General features: G+C 39.7%; 1 protein-coding gene across 2 annotated transcripts in view; it reads right to left on the bottom strand.

The window, feature by feature from the left end:
- AP3S2 (adaptor related protein complex 3 subunit sigma 2) overlaps positions 1-16,589 on the bottom strand; it is a 58,031-nt gene that overhangs the window by 24,225 nt on the left and 17,217 nt on the right. For both annotated transcript variants that reach the window (XM_089906809.1, XM_022563959.2), the window contains exon 4: positions 5,584-5,655. In XM_089906809.1, the coding sequence (XP_089762935.1) occupies positions 5,584-5,655 (72 nt within the window). The remainder of the gene's footprint in view (positions 1-5,583; positions 5,656-16,589) is intronic.

Genomic DNA, 16,589 nt, shown 5'->3' with positions numbered 1-16,589 from the left:
ATTTTAAATCATGAAGAAGCTTATGAGGCTAGAGACATGAGAACTCTTTAGTGACACTCACCTGTAGACAGCTCACTCAGTAAAAGGGGCCATGCTAGATCCAGGGAGGGAGACAAGGGCAAATACAAAGAAAAGAACAGTCTAGTCAAGTAGGGAAAACATACAAACTCACATAAACTAAGGTACATAAGGTCAGAAATAGCACTACATATTGTCCACAGAGATGATGACAGGCCAGGGTAACCAGGACAAGCTTTAGGGTGGTAGGATTTGAGCTGAGCTTGAATGACAGACTGGATTACAAAGAGATGTTGAAAGGCAATTCAGGCAGAGGCTCTGAAGCACGAATTACAAAGAGATGAAGACCGGTCCACTCTGGCTAGAGCAGAAGGTATCTGGCTAGAAGTAATGGTAAGTGAGGACAAGACAGAATAGGGACAAACTGTGAACAGCCTTGAATGCCTGGCCAGGGGGTCAAAGCTTGATAATGGGGGACCAAAACAGGTCTGTGATCAAGGGACCTAGTCTAAAGGGTGCTTTGGAAAATGAATCTAATTCCAGTGTGCAGGATCAACAAGAATGAAGAGAAAACAAGGTTAGAAAACCCAACAGACACAACTGAAATTAAGAGACACCATAAATGAAGACAGTGGCTCTCCTTGACTCATAATTGAAACTAGGATTATAAAATTTATATATATATAAAGGACATTACTGGGTCAAATGGGGAAAATTAAATATGAACTATATATTGGATAACAGTATATATTAATGTTAAATTTCCTGAATGTTAATTATGTTGTGGTTAATAATTAATTATGCTGTAATTAAGTATATTAGAGAATTATGCACAACATATTATATAAGACAATGTCTTTGTTCTTAGGAGAGGTCTGCTGAAGTATTTAGGGTTGAAAAGTTATGATGTCTGCAACTAACTCTCAAATGGTTCAGGAAAAAAGTATGTATCTAGAGAGATAAAAAGCAAGTGTGACCAATGTCCATAACTAGTGAATCTAAACACAAGATATAAGAAGGACTCTATGGAAAGTAGCACAGGTTTTAGTGACTGACTGGCTGTTGGGGGCAAGGAAGAAGGAGGAAAGGTTTTGCGTGTACATGACACAGAATATTGGTAGCACCACCGGAAAAGGGAAGCTAAGGGAAGAAACAGTTTTCAGGAGACACGTGCTGAATCTGGCTACGGATAAGAAGTGGCAAGAAGAAACAAGATACTAGAATGAAATGAGAAAGAAATGTCTTCGAGCAGTTGGGAAAAATAAGACTCAGGCCACACATCAGGACTAGAAATACCAATTTACGAACTACCTAAGTGGATAATAGTTTAAGTATGAGAAACAGATGAGATCTAAGATAGAAGCAGGGCAGGGAAAAGAGTGAAGTGAGAGATGACTGACATCATAATTTACTGGTAGAAGGTGGGAAGAGAATAAGAGAACCAGGAGGGTTCTATGTGACAGAAACAAAGGTAAGAAAAGGATTAAGGCAGTGCTTCATGGAATGATCAACGGCATCAAATACTGCAGAAACACTAAAGAAGGTGAAGATTGGCAAATAGAATTAGGAAATAATCAGTGAATTTGGGGTAGAAGTGAAAACCAGGCTATAGGCTCCAGAAAAGGAACAGACGAAGTAGAAATGCAAGACTGGGTATAAATCACTCACACATGAGGAGGTTTACCTTAAATGAAATGGAAATGAAACAACAGTTAAAAGGAGCACTAGAAGCATGGGGAGAGCTGTATTCTGTAAGAGATTGGGACAATCTGGCGAAATTTGTAGTTATAGGAGAAGGAGCAAATAAAGACACCTCGGAGACGAGTTGAAGAACCGAGATTATGCTGCATATTAGGGAGAGATAGGAAGAGGACTTAGTTCTAGAAATGGAATGGAATAAACCTTCCTTTAAGACAGGAAGAAAGGGTGAGTGAAGAGGTGAAGAGAGCAGCAGTAATAAAAAGAGGACATTGACAAAAATAATTTAGAAGCTGAGAAAGAAATCTCAAGATTAGAAAAAAATTGCCAGGGCAGCAGGAATTGAGTCATTTCTGGACCTTACACAGGCCACAACTCCAGCCACAACTGCTTAGGGGAATGGGGCAGCTATCCATGACAACCCAACGCAGAGTGTAACCGCCTGATGGGAATTCCTGACTTAAGGTGGAGACTAATTAAGAAGGACTGCGTTCAAGGTGACATTCCTCCTGTATTATGACAGGTCCTTTGCCTATATGAGTAAAAGACCATTTTCTACTATCAATAGAAGATATGCCTGAATTAGCAACTGCTCTACATGAGGGCAAAGGTAAGCTTGAAATTCCACTGAAAGAAAGTCCCGTGTTGGAAGACACCTTTAGACATTCTACAGGCGAGTACAGTGAGATTTGGTCCTTGCATCATCACTTTTCAAAAACCTTAGGAAATATGGACAGCAATTTCCTGATGTCATAGAGCAACTAAAAATAAAGTTTTATAAACTGTAAAAGAAATGTGCAGCAGCAGCAAAACACTTCATAGAACTCATTTGAAGATAAGACATATGAGAAAGAACAATATTTTTATGGCCTTTTATTTCCTTTAAAAGACACGTGCAATAAAATAGTTGGGACTGGAATTACTTTACTGCTTTAGCAGGTATCCTCACAAATATTTAAAGAACAATATTAGAATGATAAGGCAAAAAATCATGATTACCCCAGGAGATGGAGAAAAAGCTTTTGATACATTTTAACACCCTTTCATGACTAAAAACTCTTCGCAACTAGAAAAAGAAGAAACTTCCTTTAACTTGATAAAGAATATTTACCCAAAAACTTGCTATACTTCAAATACTATATATACAGCAAATACTGACAAGATGAAGACTTCGCTTTGAAATTATGAACAAAATGAGATGCCCACTATCACCACTTCTATTCAGCATTACACTGGAGTTCCTAGTCAGTAAAGCAAGAAACAGAAAGAAAGCTACAGGATTGAAAAGAAATGGGCAAAATGTTTACAGATAAAATATCAGAATTAGTAAGTGTTTATTTAACACAATCTCTGAATTCAACATCAACTTGCAGAAATAAAGTGATGGATATATTATATAGCAACAATAAACAAAAAATGAATATTTAAAACATCATTACATAAAAAAACAGGTATCTAGGAATAAATTTAATAAAAGATATGTAAAACCTCTATGGGAAAAATTGTAAAAGTTCACTGAGAAACCTCAAAGAAGACCTGAAGAAATGGCTATACCATAACATGGATAAAACTTGATATTGTAAAAGTGTAAATTCTCCTGAAATGTTTTATAGATTCAATGCAATTCCAATCAAAATCCCAACAGGTGTGTGTGTGTGTGTGCATGTGCGCATGTGTAACTTACAAATTGACCCTAAATTGCACAGGACCAAGCTCAACTTCCCATAGGACCCGCAACTGCCTCCTCCAGGTGTATCATCCTATAGGCCCCCAAGTTTTCAGGTGTTAGGCATCTGGCATTCTGAGACAACTTCTAGAGACAGCTGGCACCCAAATAACAGACTACCTAGTATCCAGGCAGTTTGTCTATCTCCTCACTGGTAAGTCTGCTCCTGTAGTTGTCTGATAAATACAGAGGGCAGGGCTTCCCTGGTGGTGCAGTGGTTGGGAGTCTGCCTGCCGATGCAGGGGACACGGGTTCGAGCCCTGGTCCGGGAGGATCCCACGTGCCATGGAGCAACTAAGCCCATGCGCCACAACTACTGAAGCCCGTGTACCTGGAGCCCGTGCTCCTCAACGGGAGAGGCCACCATGATGAGAGGCCCGCACACTGTAACGAAGAGTAGCCCCTGCTCGCCTCAACTGGAGAAAGACCACGTGCAGCAATGAACACCCGATGCAGCCAAAAATAAAAAAAAAAATTTTAAATAAAAAAGAATATAGAGTTTCTTAAAAAAAAAAAAAGAAAGGGCATTGGGAGAAGGGGGCGGGAAGCCACTCTACCAGAGACAGGCCCTGACACACCTTGCCATGGTGACAATGGGAGGATGGGAAACCTGTGCCTCCTCTTCTCTTGCTTGGGAATTCCCAAGCAAAGCCTATCCCTTAATCCATGAGCTGAGAATGGCTTGGTAAGCAACAGGTGGCATCCCCAAAGGAATCCACTTTGAAACCAGGTGTTAACCCCAAGGTTAACACCTTGTATTTCACAATTTAAAAAAAATTGTTTTAAAATAATAATAGGGCCTATAGAAAGCATTCCTCTGTTCCCTCCATATTCTCAAGTCTCTTTAAGTCTTAACTTTTTTTCCCCACTAGTATAGAAGGAAACTAGAGCTATGGCTCTCCTTGACAGAAATTACCAGATAGCAGCACCTTTAACAACTGACAAGCCTAAAACCACTCTAATTGCCTGCAAAGAGGAGGTTGAGAGGTCTCTGAAGTTTCTAAAGTCCTTTCATATGAAAAGGGAGAGTAACCACCTCAAAAGTGTCAGTCAGTCCCGGAAATCTTGTGAGGCTATCAGGGAGCCCCAGGTCAAGTATCTATAAAAGGAATGGGGTTCTGTGATTCTCTTGCACCAAGCTGCTCAGTGAGCCACACAGCCAAGCCACATGTTGAGAGAGAAAACTGTACTCCATTCCAACACCCATTGCATTAGCCCAGAAAATGCTATCTGACAACCCTGGGAGAGTTAACTGAGACTGAAGATCCTACTGGAAAATGAAAGTGCTCTAGATGGCAATGATGGATCTAAAAATAACCTACCTCGTCATGATGAAAACAGATTAATAAAGGATCACGGCACAGCAATGGATAGTAGTCTCCTAAACATCATTATCTCCCTCTAAGGGCCATGGATCATTGTGACAATAATCAGTGGAAGAAAAACCAGGACCAAGCAAACCTAAGATGCACCAACCTCCACCAATGAACAGCACTGGGTACACCATGTGCCCAGCTGGATAAAATAAATGTGGCAGCTCCTATCCCCTTGCTGGCTATCTCCCATATTTAATTTGGCACATGAGGACATAAGGCATGTCACAGTTATGGTAGCAACACAAAACTGAAAACGTGTACTTTGGACCACTTCAGTTCTGCCTGGCAGGCTTCCCTACAGAGTATCACCTGACCTCAAACTATGTTACTGATGTCTTAGTCACTATATTACTCTTTAGGAAAAGGGTACATTTTACTAGCTAAGTTCAAAACCATGATGTGTTTATTTCAAAGCGTCACTGTCACTGGACTATGCCTGAGAAACTCATTTCAAAATCAATACAAAACTATTTATCTCACCATTGGCCTGGTAGCCATCATTGCCCTAAACCAAGAAGTCCGTCTGTGAAAACACGAACCATAATATAGGCCCAGTAATTATCCTGTGTGTGTTAAAACTGGTAACAAATCTCAGCAAAATACTCCCAAAACTATTAAACTTATGTTATTAAGTTTAATAACTTAGGTTCTAGGACTATCCCTAGAGTAAAAAAACCAAAAGAAAGAACATGAAGGTGTACAGATGGCTAGAGATGTCCAAAGTTCTTAGTTTCCTAGTAACCCTGGTTTGGGAGAGAAGGTTACCTTATCCATATGGAAGATCAAATCCAATTCACAAACATTTTCGAAACACTTATCCAGAGTCTCCACAAAAACCTAGGAAACAAGGAGAAATAGATACACAAGTCACATCTTCATAAATGTCACATCTGAAAGTAAAGGGGGCAGTCAAGATACTATTTACCTTATGATAAATCTCAAACCCCCGCCCCCCCCCAAAAAAAAACCCACCGCAAACCTCCCAGCACTAGCTGATCACCCTACTTATCCCAATTTGAAGGGGACAATTGAGGACAGGACAATCTTGTTTTCAGTATAGCAACACAACCAGCAGAAACATGAGGATTTCTTTCCCCCTTTATAAGATGCCAGCTGATATAAAAGAATAACAAAGTAACAGCTACTTATAATACTATGTCCTTTCCCCAAGCCTCCACGTATACATGTAAAAACATTTTTCATTATCATGGTGCTAACATAGCTCTGTCCTGCTAATTTCAATGAACATTAACTTCAAAACACTTTTCCATGAATCAACTTAATTAACATGCTTACGATTTTAATTTACTTTAAATATAACATTTAAACAGAAAAGTGTTTAAAGGGTAAACACTTTATAATTTATATATTATAAATACTTTATAATTAAGCTATAAGGGTATAGCTTAATGAATTTTCAGAATGAGCATATCATGTAACCACCATCCAAATATTGAAATGGAGCACTACCAGTTCCCTAGAAGCCCCCTTCATGCCCCCTCAGACTGTATCCTCTCCAAAGGTAACCACCATCCTGACTCCTACCATCACAGTTTAGTTTTGCCTGTCCTTGAATTTACATAGAAGGCGTCATACATCATGTACTCTTTTCGTTTGGCTTCTTTCACTCAACAATGTTTGTGAATTCTTCCATGTTGTTGCATGTCACAAAATCTTGTACATATTCGCTGCTGTATAGTATTTCATTCTTGAATTTATTTATCCATTCTCCTATAGACATTTGAGTTTTTTGTTTTTGACTGGGTACAAATTGATATAAATGGAAACTATACTTCCAACCACTCTGGAAAACTATTTGACATTATTTACTAATACTCTATGATCCAGCAATTCTATTCCTAGGTACATACTCAAAAGAAATGCATACAAATGTATGCCAAAAAACACATATAATAATTTCATAATAGCATTATTTATGACCCTATACATTTTTAACAATGACTGAAAATCCACTGTAAGGATAACATACATAAATATGGGTTTTCAGTCACTGTACTGGGCAGTGAGCCCTTAGAATCCGGCAACTCAAGTCCTTCAATTTGAGGAAATTTCATCAAATAATTTTGTTGAGAATTTCCTCCCTTCCATATTCCTCATCTTTCTTTTTTTGGAGCTGTTTATATTGGGGTATTCGACCTCCCATTTTCTTATCTTTTCTGTCTCATTTTCCTCTCATGTTTTTAATTTTTAAGAGATCATTCTGCTCTGTGTTTCCTGTTTATGAGCCCATTTTTGTTTGTCTTCCTTTATTTCTCTGTGGCTTAGAGATAGGGGGCTGTTTGCTTTATTGTTAAAATGAGTTGAATTTTACTGTTGGTTTTAGTCTCCATTTTCCATGTCAGAGCCTTTCCTCAGATGTCTGATTATCCTTGTTTTTTTTTTTTTTTTTTTTTTTTTGCATGTTTTTTTTTTTTTTTTTTCCTTTTTTGCGGTAAGCGGGCCTCTCACTGTTGTGGCCTCTCCCGCTGCGGAGCACAGGCTCTGGACGCGCAGGCTCAGCGGCCATGGCTCACGGGCCCAGCCGCTCCGCGGCATGTGGGATCTTCCCGCACCGGGGCACGAACCCGTGTCCCCTGCATCGGCAGGCAGACTCTCAACCACTGCGCCACCAGGGAAGCCCTATCCTTGTTTTTTATTCATAAGAATTAAAGGCTGATTGGAAGCTCTGTAATAATGGCTATTTGCTGGGAATCCTACCCTCCACCACGGCCCTGGGCTTTTAAATTTCATTTTCCCTAGATTGGTCAGATTTCCCAGAGGAATTTTACATTCTCCTGCCTAAAGAGTAAAAGACTAGCTGTCAGAAATTTGGGAGCTGAGTGGCAGGAAAAGGGTTGGAAAGTTAGTATACAACATTCACAAGGCATATGTTCACTTAATCCCCCTGACTTGTACCATCGACTATGTCTAGAATTGGAGAAAGGACTTAGGGATCTAACTGGTTCTCAGCTTTCCTTGACCACTCCACACCCACACCACAGTGAGACTCTGTACAGCTAGCTTTGTGCCTTTTGAGGGTTCCACAGTGTGCAGCAGGTTGGCTGTCAGCTTTCTCTACTGCTGGCCTGGGGTGTGACCTCCTTGGACCAGCCAAGTGAATACCAGGCATCCATACTCTTCCCTTCTTTCAAACAATTCCTTGCTACTGTCTTCTCTCCTGTTCTCTCTGTCCTTGTGGGTATGTATGTTCTTTTAAAATTCATGTTCTATAGTTTTAAAGGAAGAAAATGAACTTAGAAGTGTGGGAGCTCCCAAGAGGACTTTTTAAAACATGAAACTGACAAAGTCTAAAATTCTTAAGAAAATAAAATGTGAAAGAATACCAAGAACATTTGGACAAACAATGATAATAAGAAATGACTGGTCTTACTAGGTATCAAAATTCATTGTAAAGCTTTGGTAATTAAAGGAGTGTAATACTAAGATAGAAATGAAAGTATGGATCAGTGGGACAGAATATAAAATACTGAAACATATACATGTTTATAAGAAAACAATTTTTTTTTCTGGATGGGATAAATCATTTTCATTACTATCAAAGGCATAAACACGAGTTGGAAATTTGTTAAAAGGTCAAAGTTCATTAAAAAAAACCTACTGTAAATTAAGGTAATGTAGATTAAAATGATGTAGATTACAATGCGTCATCTGTCTCTTAAATAAAGTAATATTTCCCATAAAAAGCAAAGGTGGGCTTTTGCCTTAATGCTGAATAACGCTGGTTCTAGAATCCTGTGCAAGTCTGAACAAAAATGCATTCTCTGAAAATTGTTTTCCACTTATTGTGAATGTCAATAGATCAAGTTCAAAGACAAGGCATGATTAAAATCTGCCATTGTCTTAAATTCTACAGGCTATGAATTTCAGATAAGTTTCACCAAAAAGTCACAGTTGACAAAAGCAGTGAAGCACAGGGACACAGCACAGACACTTTGGGTTTTGAAGTTTGAGAAAATTGAAGTAGAAAGTTGATTTTGTGCGGAATACTTTTACATGCTCTAGGAAGACCCAGAATCACGACAGCTGTAGCAGTCTGTGAAAAAGTCACTATAGCCTGCTGTCACCAAGTTGCCTCCGTATCTGTAGCTCCCATGCCGGGTGCCAGCATTCATGTAGCCTCCAATGGTTGGCACCACCAAATCCTCTTCCTCTCCCTCTATTGCAGATGTCCCCTCCTCTGCCCTGCCCTGGTAGGTCTGGGGGTAGAGGCACTTCATTTTGCATGGAGCCTCCCATGCCAAGAAAATACAATTTTTGAGAAAGATGGGAAAATTGATGGGAAAAAGATGACCTAGACAATAAACAGTGTCAGGACAAATGGCTATCCTTTGGGGTAAAAAATATTGTACCTGGGCTTCCCTCGTGGTGTAGTGGTTGAAAGCCCACCTGCCGATGCAGGGGACACAGGTTCGTGTCCCGGTCCGGGAAGGTCCCACATGCCGCGGAGCGGCTGGGCCCATGAGCCATGGCCGCTGAGCCTGCGCGTCCGGAGCCTGTGCTCCACAACGGGAGAGGCCACAACAGTGAGAGACCCGCGTACCACAAAAAATATATATATATTGTACCTATCTCAATACAGATATATAAATACCTTAAAGATACTGAGCTAAATGTAAAAAAAACAAAAACAAAACAAAAAAAAACTAACAAAGCAATGGCAGATCCATTTTATGCCATCTGGGTCTCTCTTGGAAATGATTTAGTCATTCTGTGGGATGCTTCTGGTTAGCTGACACTGTTCAAAGCAGCAAGTGGAGATGCTGCCTAGCGCCAGGACACGTGAGGAGAAGCAGCCCATATTTCTCAGCAGCGCTGTGCCAAGGGGCTGTTTTCATTAAAGAGGGTTAATGAAATTAAGATTGGTGTATTAGGGGCTTCCCTGGTGGCACAGTGGTTGAGAGTCCGCCTGCCGATGCAGGGGACACGGGTTTGTGCCCCGGTCCGGGAAGATCCCACATGCCGCAGAGCGGCTGGGCCCATGAGCCATGGCCGCTGAGCCTATGCGTCCGGAGCCTGTGCTCCGCAACAGGAGAGGCCACAGCAGTGAGAGGCCCGCATACCGCAAAAAAAAAAAAAAAAAAAAAAAAAAAGATTGGTATATTAGTCTGCTTGGGCTGCCACAACAAAATACCACATGGTAGTAACTAAGTCTGTGTGGCTTAAACAACAGACATTTTCTCACAGTGTTGGAGGTTAGAAGTCCTAGATCAAGGTTTGGCAGGAGCAGTTTCTCCTCCTGGCTTGCAGACAGCTGCCTTCTCCCTGTGTCCTTGAATGGCCTCTCCTTGGTTTGTGCATGTGGAAAGAAAGAGATCTCTGATGTCTCTTCCTCTTCATAATTATAAGAACACCAGCTGCATGAGATCAGAACCCCACCCTTAGGCCTAGTTTAACTTACTTCCTTAAAGTCCCCGTCTCCAAATACAGTCACATTGAGGGTTAAAGGTTTCAACATACAAATTTGGGGGGAACACAATTTAGTCCATAACAATTGGGTTCTCAGTAGGCTAGTGATCCAGAATAAGATGGAATAGCTCCAGAAAAGACATCCCCAGATAGAGATCAAAATGAACAGTCAGATGTATCTGTTTCTCCTAAAGCTTTCTCAAAACATCATTATTCAAGATCATAATCAAGGTCAAGAGAAAGGAAACAAAAGTCACATAATGTAGGAAGAAACCGCAGGAGCCAGAACATAATAAGCAAACAGCATGCTAATGCATGAAGGGACTGAAACGAAGGTGCTACAGACTCAGATGGCAAAATAATATGACATGAATCTAAAACTAAATTAAGAAACAAATCTGGGGAATAAAATGACAAAGAACATTCTTCTCACAAAGGAAAAGAGCAACTAAATTCATCTGCAAATGGTGAGAACAGACACAAATATAAAGAATGAAAGTCACCAAGAGGCAAAAGTCATTCAACATCTAAGTCTCATAAAAGGCATCACCTTAGTAGAAGCAAGGAATGGAAAAGGTCTTGATCCTACAAGGTTGGAAAGGGCAGACAAATTACAAGAAAAGGAAATGGTGTAAAAACAAAAACAAGAAGAAACAGCTGCAACTACTGGAGATTCTGTTCTCAGTGTTGCTGCCCTGTTGCCATCAAGAACACAAGTAACTCCTCAGGTAGCTACAGAGGCTCAAAGGGCAGCCCCACAAGCTAAACCTTTGGCAGAGGTCAGAATAGCCACATTTAGCTATTATAACACAGCAGCTGTGACTCCAATGAAATTCGCTGAACAGAAATAAAAAGGAAAACACTGGATATAGTTCAGCTGATGAAGAAAGTTACAAGACTCTGAAGCAACAGGAAGTACTATGTGGAAATCTAGATGCTCAGTATGAAAAGATCATAAACTCATACACAAAGAGGAGTAGGATTGGGTCTCACTCTTCAACGTGAGGAATGGATACAGGTTGAAAAAGATCACACATTTAAAGTATGGGAGGGACTTCCCTGGCGGTCCAGTGGTTAAGACTCCACGCTTCCACTGTAGTGGGCATGGGTTTGATCCCTGGTTGGGGAACTAAGATCCCACATGCTACAAGGCGCGGCCAAAAAAAAAAAAAAAAGTATGGGACTTACAGAGTTCTTGTTCTGAAGTCAGGTCCTTGTGCACCAAACAGCTAGCATTCTAATTTGCATGGATGTCATGCTGACTTTAGTATATTGAAAAATGATTTTTACCACAAAAAAGAAATGATAATTTTGTGACATGATAAAAGATGTTAGCTTGATACGGTGGTAATCATTTTGCAATATATAAGTATATCAGGTCAATACACTAAACATCTTAACTTTACACAATGTTATGTGTTATACATCAATTATACCTTGATAAAGCTGGGGGAAAAAAGAAAAACATCATTTTTTATAACTATTAAATCAATGATAATGGTGTTAGTGTTAAAATCAGGTTAAATCTACTTCTACCAAACTTGATAGGAGGGGACTTCCCTGGTGGTGCAGTGGTTAAGAATCCACCTGCCAATGCCGGGGACATGGGTTTGATCCCTGGTCCAGGAAGATCCCACATGCCATGGAGCAACTAAGCCCTTGCACCACAGCTACTGAGCCTGCGCTCTAGCGTCTGCAAGCCACAACTACTGAGCCTGCGCACCACAACTACTGAAGCCCGCGTGCCCTAGAGCCCACATGTCACAACTACCAAGCCTGCGTGCTTCAACTACTGAATCCTGCACACCTAGAGCCCGTGCTCCGCAACGAGAAGCACGCGCACAGCAACAAAGAGTAGTCCCTGCTCACCACAACTAGAGAAAGCCCACGCACAGCAACGAAGACCCAGCGCAGCCAAAAATAAATAAAATTTAAAAAAACAAACTTGATAGGACAATATTTTTTAGCTCATGAATTCTACTTTTCAAATATATAAAAGCTGCACATGGGATAAAATCTCACACACAGATTTTTTTGCATCCACTGTCTTGTGTACTTTTGTTAACTTTTTACAGTTATTTTCATCTCTTGAAACATGAAAGAAATGTTATGTAGATCTCTTTAGACAATCTGGCCAATGTGCTACATAATCAAGCACAAATAAGCTGGGTGGTGATAATAATAAAAATGGTTTTCTCAAAAGAAAAAAAAAAAGCAATGGCAATACTGGAGAATATTTTTATATACCTTCAAGCTACAAGAAGAAAGACAAGCAAACCAAACTATATAAAGTTAAAAGACAAATGGACTAGGAGAAAATATCTGCAATAAATATAACAGAAAAGGATTAGTATCCATAAAGTTAGGAAAAAAACAAACGCTTACAAATGAATAAAACAAATGAGCCGGACTTCCCTGGTGGCGCAGTGGTTAAGAATCTGCCTGCCAATGCAGGGGATACTGGCTTGAGCCCTGGTCCGGGAAGATCCCACATGCCATGAAACAACTGAGCCCATACGCTACAACTGAAGATCCCACATGCCGCGGAGCAACTAAGCCCGTGCGCCACAACTACTGAGCCTGCGCGTCACAATTACTGAGCCCACGTGCCTAGAGCCCATGCTCCACAACAAGAGAAGCCACCGCAATGGGAAGCCCACACACCACAACGAAGAGTAGCCCCTGCTCGCCGCAACTAGAGAAAGGCCGCGCACAGCAACAAAGACCCAATGCAGCCAAAAAATTTAAAAATAAATAAATAAATAGATTTTAAAAAACAAAAACAAATGAGCCATTAGAAAAGTGGACAAATGCTATGGTCAGACATTTTCAAATACAAAATGACTGGTAAACAGTAAAAGATATGTGGCCTCACTAGTATTCAAGCATGCTAGGGAAAACAACAAATTTCTATTTTTTCACCCATAAGACGGCAAACATTTGAAAATATCCTTAATATTTAAAGCTGGTAAGGTTATGGGGAAATAGGACTTTGGGGAGAGGCAATTAGGCACTATCTAACAATTTAAAAAGCACACATCTTTGGGCTTCCCTGGTGGCGCAGTGGTTGAGAAGCTGCCTGCTAATGCAGGGGACAGGGGTTCGAGCCCTGGTCTGGGAAGATCCCACATGCCGCAGAGCAAGTGAGCCCGTGTGCCACAACTACTGAGCCTGCACGTCTGGAGCCTGTGCTCCGCAACAAGAGAGGCCGCGATGAGGCCCGCGCACCGCGATGAAGAGTGGCCCCCGCTTGCCACAACTAGAGAAAGCCCTCGCACAGAAACGAAGACCCAACACTGCAAAAATAAATAAATTAATAAACTCCTACCCCCAACATCTAAAAAAAAATTATATAAAAAAAAAAGCACACATCTTTAATTAAAGCAGCAATTCCAATTTTAGGAATCTATCCTAAAGAAACTAACACACGTGCATACAGATGCATGTGCAAGGATATCATTGCACAATAATTTGCAATAGGAAGAAACTGGGAGAAACCTGAATGCCCACAGGTAGGGTACTGAATAAAAGATTATAAATAAAAGACTATGATATATTAATATTGTGGAAAATCATGCATCACTAAAAAGCATATATGAAGTGGAAAAAGTACCAAGACTTCTAAGTGATTAAAAAAGCAAGTTACAGAACTATGTATGTAGTGAGATTACTTTTTACTTAAAAATTAAATAATGTATGTGACGTGTGTGTGTGTCTGTGTGTGTACATGCATTAAAAGGCTTAATAGTGGCTACCTCTAGAAAGAGGAGTGGTATATGAGAGGGGAGTGAATGCTAAGGGGGAGGACTTCTCCATTATACTTAATATATTTACTTAATATATTTAATGACCTATATGGGAAAAGAATCTAAAGAGTAGATAATATGTATATGTATAACTGATTCACTTTGCTGTACAGCAGAAACTAACACAACATTGTAAATCAACTATACTCCAATAAAAATTAATAATTAAAAAAAAGGAATGGAATACTGATACATGCTACAACAATAGATGGATATTGAAACTATTATGCTAAAGAAGCCAGTCTTCTGTGGTCCAGAAGGACCACATATTATACAAATCTATTTTTATGAAATGTCCATAACAGGCAAAACTATAGATACAGGAAGTAAATTAATGGTTGCCTAGGGCTGGAGTTAGGAGGCAGTTGGAGGGAAATGGGAAGTGACTATAATGAGTAAGAGGTTTCTTTTTGGGGTGATGAAAATGTTCTAAAATTGGTTGTGATGATGGCTATACAACTCTGTGAATATACTAAAATCCACTCAATTACACACTTCAAATGGATAAACTGTATGGTATGTGAATTATATCCCAATAAAACTGTTTTAAAAAAAAACCTTACTTTTTTAAATAAAAAGAATATATCCAGGTACTACTTGTATAATTTAAAAAACCCAAAACAATGTACTTGAAATTCCAAAAAGGGGCCTACATTTATACAGAAATTTAAGTTAAACTAGAAGTAGCAAAACAATGGGAGACTGAATAATTTGAAGAACCTGGAACATGATACAGAGAAAAAGAAACTCAGTTCCATATCTCAGAATATACTGAAATAAATCTTGTGTGTGTTAAAAAGATTTAAATAATCTTTGTGCTAAAAACTTATTAAAACATTTTTTAATTGAAAACAAATGATTTGGAATTTTGTCCCAACTGGAAGATAAACTTATGACTAGTGAAGAAGTAGAGGAGATAAACATAAAGTGGATAGTTTCAACTATGCTGAAGTGCAAATAATGAAGAGCGTAAAGTAAGAATTAGAGGGACGGCTGTATAATGGTAAAGAAATATTTGTGAATATAATGATGAATAAAAGCTTAATATCCTGGGCCTCCCTGGTGGCGCAGTGGTTGGGAGTCCACCTGCTGATGCCGGAGACATGGGTTCGTGCCCTGGTCCGGGAGTATCCCACATGCCGCGGAGCGGCTGGGCCCGTAGGCCATGGCCGCTGGGCCTGCACGTCTGGAGCCTGTGCTCCGTAACAGGAGAGGCCACAACAGTGAGAGGCCTGCGTACCGCAAAAAAAAAAAAAAAAAAAAAAAGCTTAATATCCTAAAACTCCAGAATAAACCATGGGATATTAGGACCTTTTTTGAAAAACAAAACTGTAATGTAAGATTTGAAAGGAATGAATAAATGCAAGGAAATGCTACTTTAAATTCACTTCTAATTAAAATCCAACAGGGACTTTTGGGACCTTTACAAATTATTCAAAAATGTATAAGGATGAATAAATGGTTATAACTATTGGAGAATATTCTGAAAAAGAACCGCACCCAAGGGGAATAACCGGTCTTACTGGGATATGAACCTATATTAACATACAAGTAAAACAGTGCAAAATTAACACAGAAAGAGAAACATAACTCAGTGGAACAAAGTGAAGAGTAAACACTAAATAGCGAGTGATTACTGTGCACTAGGCATACACGGGTGTACTCTGGGGATACCTCAGTCAGCAAGTCACATTCTTGTCTGGTTATGTTCTGGGTGTGGGAAGAATGAGGCAGATAAACAAGATCTTTACCATTGTCACACATGCTCTGAAGGAAGTAAATAGGATGATGTGATGGGGGTTACTTCAAACAGAGTGTCAAGAAAGTCTCTCTGAGGATTAACATTTGAGCTGAGTCATGAATGAAGAAGCCAGTCTTTTGAAGAGCTGAAGAGGGAAACACCTGGGAAAAATCACGCCAGTGGATAGAACAGGTGCAAAGGCCCTGAAGCAAAAATGTACTTGGACCTGAGGAGCAGAAAGAAGGCTGGAATGGCTACAGTGAAGGTGACAGTGTATATGGTGAGATCGGACAGAGAGAGACAAAGGAGCCAGACCATGTCGGGCCTTGCAGGTTGTGATAGGGAGTTTGGATTTTACTCTAAACTTAACATATTATATATTAAGGTTTCTTCAACAAGAGGAGGTATAAATGGATTATTCACATTTAATAGAATCGTTTAGAAAAAAGTTAGTTTTAAAATAAACAAAAATATACAAAGAATTACTTTTTCATTGACTATAAGACAAACCATTATTTTTGTATTAACAAAGAAAAAAATGCTGTCAATTGTAACTGTAAGATGTCATCTACTGTAATATACATCCTCATGTTAGTTATTAAAGTGTGAAAAAATGTGTATCTTACAATAAATGAAATATAATATTATAAACCAGGAACTAGACTTAACTGGACAAATGTTTCAATTATATTACAAAAGGTTTACATGAAAAAGAACACTGTAAATTCACACATGGGGGCTTCCCTGGTGGCGTAGTGGTTGAGAGTCTGCCTGCCGATGCAGGGGACACGGGTTTG

This window comes from Delphinapterus leucas, chromosome 2 (genome assembly GCF_059928025.1).
Source record: "Delphinapterus leucas isolate spDelLeu-1000000601 "Yukka" chromosome 2, BTC_Dleu_Yukka2, whole genome shotgun sequence".
Classification (NCBI taxonomy): domain Eukaryota; kingdom Metazoa; phylum Chordata; class Mammalia; order Artiodactyla; family Monodontidae; genus Delphinapterus; species Delphinapterus leucas.
The sequence above is the reverse complement of the archived record's forward strand: the minus strand, read 5'-3'. Positions and strand labels throughout refer to the sequence as shown.